The following is a 6,000-nucleotide window of genomic DNA, read 5'->3' on the forward strand; positions in this document are numbered from 1 at the left end:
CAGGGATCCATCCCAGTCTTAGGCTGTTTTCATGCAAATGTCGCTTTCAACAATCGCTTCGCGACCATCCTCTTCTACGTTGTGAGCAAGGGACGTTCTCTGCTCGGCACAGACGCCGTCCGTGATCTCAAGCTTATTTTGTCAGGGGTACAGCTGAAATGTTTTTATATTAATGCAGCTGACTCCCGATCGGCCGACCACGGACATGTGAAATCGGCTGACATCCCGCAGTCACCGCGCACCGCGGGTTCAACATCACAAGCTCCGAGCTCATCTGATGCTCCAAGTAGTCCACTCACACCATCATTTTACAAGACTTCAAGTCCTTCTGGTTCCGGTAGCGACCATTTCCCATCATCTTCAAGTGCTCCTTCTTCTGATACTTCAGAACAGAAATCAAAGTCTTCTTCGGTGAGTGATTTCTCCAAACTGCCACCTGGTTTCGAAGAATTTGAAGATCTTTTCAGTTCTGAGCTGGGACTGGTTAAAAATCACACTCATACCGTTACTGTACGGCACCATGTTCCACCCGTACAGTCAAAGCTCCGTCGTTTACCGCTTACTCTGCGTGATGCGGTCACAGCAGAGATTCTGAAACTTGAGCGACAAGGCGTCATCGAGCGCGTTAATGCCTCGGAGTGGGTTTCACCTATCGTCGTAGTAAAAAAGAAAGACGGCGGAATCCGGATGTGTGTTGATTTGAGAGCGCCGAATCGAGCTATCGTCGTTGACTCTTTTCCACTCCCACATATCGACGAGTTGTTAAACTCGCTTCGAGGAGCATCACATTTTTCAAAATTGGATTTAGCATCCGCCTACCATCAGGTCCGCCTCGACCCTAATAGTCGCGACCTCACCGCTTTCGTGACCCATGAGGGGCTTTTCCGTTTTAAACGTGTTTGTTTTGGATTAGCTTCCGCCCCTGCGGCTTTCCAACAAGTAATGTCCAAAATTCTCAAAGGCTGTCCAGGCGTCCAGTTCTATCTAGATGATGTCATTGTATATGGGTCAACCCAACAGGAGCACGATGATAACCTGCGAGACGTACTCAAAAGAATCGCTCAGGCAGGAATGAAATTAAATCGAAAAGCTGTTTTTAATGTTCATGAACTTTCTTTTTTGGGTCATCGTTTGTCTGCAGAAGGCATAGCACCCCTTCCGTCGAAGATAGACGCAGTCCTCAACTTTCCAGAGCCAACAGAACCTTCACAATTGAAGGCCTTTTTGGGTCTTGTAGAGTATTATAGTAAGTTTCTTCCACATTGTGCCACGGTCGTTGAACCCCTTCGTCGTCTTCTACGCAAGGGTGTATCTTATGTCTGGTCCCCTGATGTAGCTGTTAGTTTCAAAAATATCAAGTCCTGCATTCAGCAGGCACCAATACTCTCTATGTTCGACCCTACCATTCCTGTCATAGTCTCAACCGACGCCTCTAATTACGGTTTAGGGGCTGTTCTCCAACAACAACACGGACGACAGCTGAAAACCGTTGCGTTCGCGTCCCGTTCTCTCACGGAGGCTGAACGAAAGTATTCTACTGGCGAAAAGGAAGCTCTGGCAATACTGTGGGCTTGTGAAAAATGGCATGTTTATTTGTGGGGTCGGCAGTTCACCATCCGTACTGACCATCAAGCACTTGTCACCCTGATGACAACTCAAGGAACTGGCGTCCGGCCTCATCGTATCAGCCGTTGGGTTGCCAGACTTTTTAATTATAATTTTATCATGGAATTTCAGAAAGGCAGCAACAATCTCGTCGCAGACGCTTTGTCTCGCCTTCCAGTATCAGATACAGAGAACGGCATAGTTTTTAAAGAAGAGGTCGTTTCTATCATCTGTGCTTGCCTTAACCAGAAGGATTTCCAAGAAGCAACTGCTAGAGATCCCGTGCTCCCTCAAGTTATGACGTTTATTTCTTCATCATGGCCAGAGCATAACAAGCTGTCTTCAGAGCTGAAGTCATACTTTTCCGTTCGCGAGCAGCTTTCCGTGATCGATGGACTTCTCTTTCAAGGAGAGAAAATCGTAGTTCCATCTAGCCTTCGGAATCAAGTGATTGAGGTTGGTCACGAAACGCATCAAGGAATTTCGAGGACCACAAGCCTTATTAAAGAACTTTACTGGTGGCCTCACATCTCCATGCAAATTAAGGACTACGTACAGCATTGCACAGTCTGCCAAGCGACCGACAAGCCAGCTAAGTCATCTCCCGCGCCTCTGCAGCCGGTAGAGTTTCCATTACATCCTTGGACCAAGCTTGGCATAGATATCGTCGGCCCATTCGAGCAGGCACCTGCCAAGGAACGATTTTTCATCACTGTAGTGGATTACCACAGCAAATGGCCGGAAGTGGCAGCTGTCTCCAGTGTCACGACTGGTTCGGTCATCAGTTTCCTGAAGTCGATTTTTTCTCGTGAGGGACTACCCCAGGAGATTACCAGCGATAACGGACCTCAATTTACTTCAAGGGAATTTTCACAGTTCCTCGAGACAAATGGAATAAAACACACCAAATCTGCGTTATACCACCCGCAAGCGAATGGTCAAGTGGAAAGATTTAACAAAGTTCTGAAATCTACTATTCAGTTGGCCCTTGTACAACAGCGTTCTATATACGACACAATCATTGAGTATCTTGGTGTATATAGAAGCACACGCCATGCTGCCACGGGAGAAACCCCAGCTTTTCTCTTACATGGTCGCAATCATCGTACACGTTTGCACCTTCAAGGAACGAATACCAATGAGCCTTCAATCCCACAGGTTGAAGTTCGACAGGGGTTACCGAATAGGGTCCAGGTATATCAGAAAAAAATGAAGCAGTACTCTGACTCACGCAGAGCCGTGAAGGTTCAATCTTTTGCACCTGGAGATTTTGTAAAGATTTTCAAGTCAAAACGAAAAGGCAAAATGCGACATAAATATTCAACTCCGCAGGAGATCCGTGAAAGGATTGGTCCGTCTACATACAAACTCGACGATGGAACAACGTGGAACGCTGAAAGGCTCACTCGAACAACGCTGCAGCCTTCGAAGAAGTATTCTTGGGTTCTAGAGGACAATATTTTCCCCCAATCTCCCTCACCCCTTGCAGTAAATGTTCCTGGCTGCCCTCCTCGTGGGGTTCCTGAGGTTCCTGGTTCAGCGGTTCCACGTGCTCAGGTTCCTGGTGCCACTGGGTTCGGCTTCATGGCGCCAGATGTTCATGGTCGTGGCTCATCCCCGCCACGTGCTTCTCCGCCATGCATTGACGGAGCTGTTCGCCACCTTCTTGGGCCTGCAAACCCGACTCCTGTTTCATCTAATGGTCCAAGTTCTTCACTGCTTGGACTTGGGTACTGCAGCTCTTTGCCAGACTCCAGTTCAAGCGGCAGATCAGCACGGCCCTCCTCTGTGGACTCCGATGCAGGCGTTACGTCTCCAGTGCATGAGTCCCCAATTGATTCTGCGCCTGATTGTGTTTCGGGTGCTGGTCCTGAGCCCGAAGGTTCAGCTACGCCTAATACAATTGCCGCGTCCACCGCGGATGCTGTTTTTGGTGCACCATCATGCTCATCGCCACCACACCTGACTGCAAGCACGCCTACTGAATCGGGCTTCGCCACGCCTGTTTCAACACCTCTACCATTGACATTTCAAGTAGAAGGACGCCCAAGACGTCATATACGTTTACCAGAACGATTTAAAGACTATGTCATGAATATCTTGGACATGAGCCCATCATCCACATCTCATGAAATCATGGACATTTGAATCTGTGGACTAATTTTTTTTTCTTTTCTTGAAACTTTTGGTGCAGTGTGAAGAGCAATCTTTTTTTTTTTTCAAGAAGTAGTGGTATTTTTTCCCTTTCTTGTTTTTTTTTCTTTTGTGAAGGGAAGGAGATAACATGCTATGTGGCATTTTCCTCTTTTTTTTCTGTTTTTTTTTTCTGTCAAGGGAGGGAGAGAATATGTAGTATTTGTATATAGTCCATAATGCCGACACTGAAAAAGAAGCCGATGCCGCGCGTGAAATAAACAGGGCCGGGCACCCGCGCTCGGGGTGCTCGAGACTCAGAGACCATGACCAGCAGCCGGCGGTTGTCATTCCTTCTTTGAGCTTCAACGACGGGCCCCTGGCCGCCGCTTGATCAGAAATACTACACCCCCCCCCCCCCCCCTGCATCAAACGAAGTTTCTAGCGTGGATGCGTCTGGATTGAAAAACCGTTCACTCACGCTCACGGGAAGCCCTCTCTCTGAAGACCCCACTTGTAGTTCCTCTCTACTCGTTAATAAGGCACAGTTGGTTCCTGCTTCGATAATCTAAAAAATATGGCTTCAGATCAATTTCAGAATGGTTTCATGAGCAATACAATATGGCGACTAACATCAAACGAAGTTTCTAGCGTGGATGCGTCTGGAATAAAAAAACCGTTCACTCACGCTCACGGGAAGCCCTCTCTCTGAAGACCCCACTTGTAGTTCCTCTCTACTCGTTAATAAGGCAGAGTTGGTTCCTGCTTCGATAATCTAAGAAATATGGCTTCAGATCAATTTCAGAAGGGTTTCATGAGCAATACAATATGGCGACTAACATCAAACGAAGTTTCTAGCGTGGATGCGTCTGGATTGAAAAACCGTTCACTCACGCTCACGGGAAGCCCTCTCTCTGAAGACACCACTTGTAGTACCTCTCTACTCGTTCATAAGGCAGAGTTGGTTCCTGCTTCGATAATCTAAAAATATGGCTTCAGATCAATTTCAGAATGGTTTCATGAGCAATACAATATGGCGACTAACATCAAACGAAGTTTCTAGTGTGGATGCGTCTGGATTGAAAAACCGTTCACTCACGCTCACAGGAAGCCCTCTTTCTGACCCACTTTTAGTTCCTCTCTACTCGTTAATAAGGCAGAGTTACTGCTTCGATAATCCAAAAAATATGGCTTCAGATCAATTTCAGAATGGTTTCATGAGCAATACAATATGGCGACTAACATCAAACGAAGTTTCTAGCGTGGATACGTCTGGATTGAAAAACCGTTCACTCACGCTCACGGGGAGCCCTCTCTCGGAAGACCCCACTTGTAGTTTCTCTCTACTCGTTAAAAAGGCAGAGTTGGTTCCTGCTTCGATAATCCAAAAAATATGGCTTCAGATCAATTTCAGAACGTTTTCATGAGCAATACAATATGGCGACTAACATCAAACGAAGTTTCTAGCGTGGATGCGTCTGGATTGAAAAACCGTGCACTCACGCTCACGGGAAGCCCTCTCTCGGAAGACCCCACTTGTAGTTTCTCTCTACTCGTTAAAAAGGCAGAGTTGGTTCCTGCTTCGATAATCCAAAAAATATAGCTTCAGATCCATTTCAGAATGTTTTCATGAGCAATACAATATCGCGACTAACATCAAACGAAGTTTCTAGCGTGGATGCGTCTGGATTGAAAAACCGTTCACTCACGCTCACGGGAAGCCCTCTCTCTGAAGACCCCACTTGTAGTTCCTCTCTACTCTCCTTAATAAGGCAGAGTTGATTCCTGCTTCTATAATCTAAAAAATATGGCTTCAGGTCAATTTCAGAATGGTTTTCTGAGCAATACAATATGGCGACTAACATCAAACGAAGTTTCTAGCGTGGATGCGTCTGGATCACTGATCTCAATGACAATTGCTGGATCGCGCTTGCCGCTCCCGCAAGTGAAGCCACCGGACTTCACTCGCTTGGGATACGATTTGCCGTTTTTGCTAGCCTTTGCTGCGGTTTTCCAGCGTGCTGTGGACACGTTTTCTACTCGTTCGTCGTCATTCGCCGAAGAAGCTTTTTGAAGACTCTGTGTATTGTTGAGACTTGCCGTCGTGAACACGTGGAAAATTTTACGAAAGTGCAGTGTCGCAGGAAAAAGGCACAACGCGTCGAAAGGAAGGGCTGGCGGCGTGTTCAAAGCTTCCTTGGCACGCCGAAGTGCCGTGTCTCTGTGCCTTCGCACGCTTGGATACCGACCAAGAATCGACGC

General features: G+C 47.0%; 1 protein-coding gene across 1 annotated transcript; it reads left to right on the top strand.

Annotated features, from left to right (window-relative positions):
• Positions 1–355: 355 nt before the first annotated feature.
• LOC120842742 lies at positions 356–3,663 on the top strand. The gene is made up of 2 exons (XM_040213917.3): positions 356–411; positions 3,095–3,663. The coding sequence occupies exon 2, from the start codon at positions 3,098–3,100 to the stop codon at positions 3,569–3,571; it is 474 nt and encodes a 157-aa protein (XP_040069851.1). The 5' UTR covers positions 356–411; positions 3,095–3,097; the 3' UTR covers positions 3,572–3,663.
• The last annotated feature ends 2,337 nt before the right edge of the window (positions 3,664–6,000 follow it).

Source organism: Ixodes scapularis, unplaced genomic scaffold, assembly GCF_016920785.2.
Source record: "Ixodes scapularis isolate PalLabHiFi unplaced genomic scaffold, ASM1692078v2 PGA_scaffold5__190_contigs__length_132052651, whole genome shotgun sequence".
NCBI classification, from domain to species: Eukaryota; Metazoa; Arthropoda; class Arachnida; order Ixodida; family Ixodidae; genus Ixodes; species Ixodes scapularis.

Excerpts from the sequence above, each read along its gene's own strand:
- LOC120842742 (XM_040213917.3), top strand. The coding sequence starts at position 3,098 with ATGTTCCTGGCTGCCCTCCTCGTGGGGTTCCTGAGGTTCCTGGTTCAG.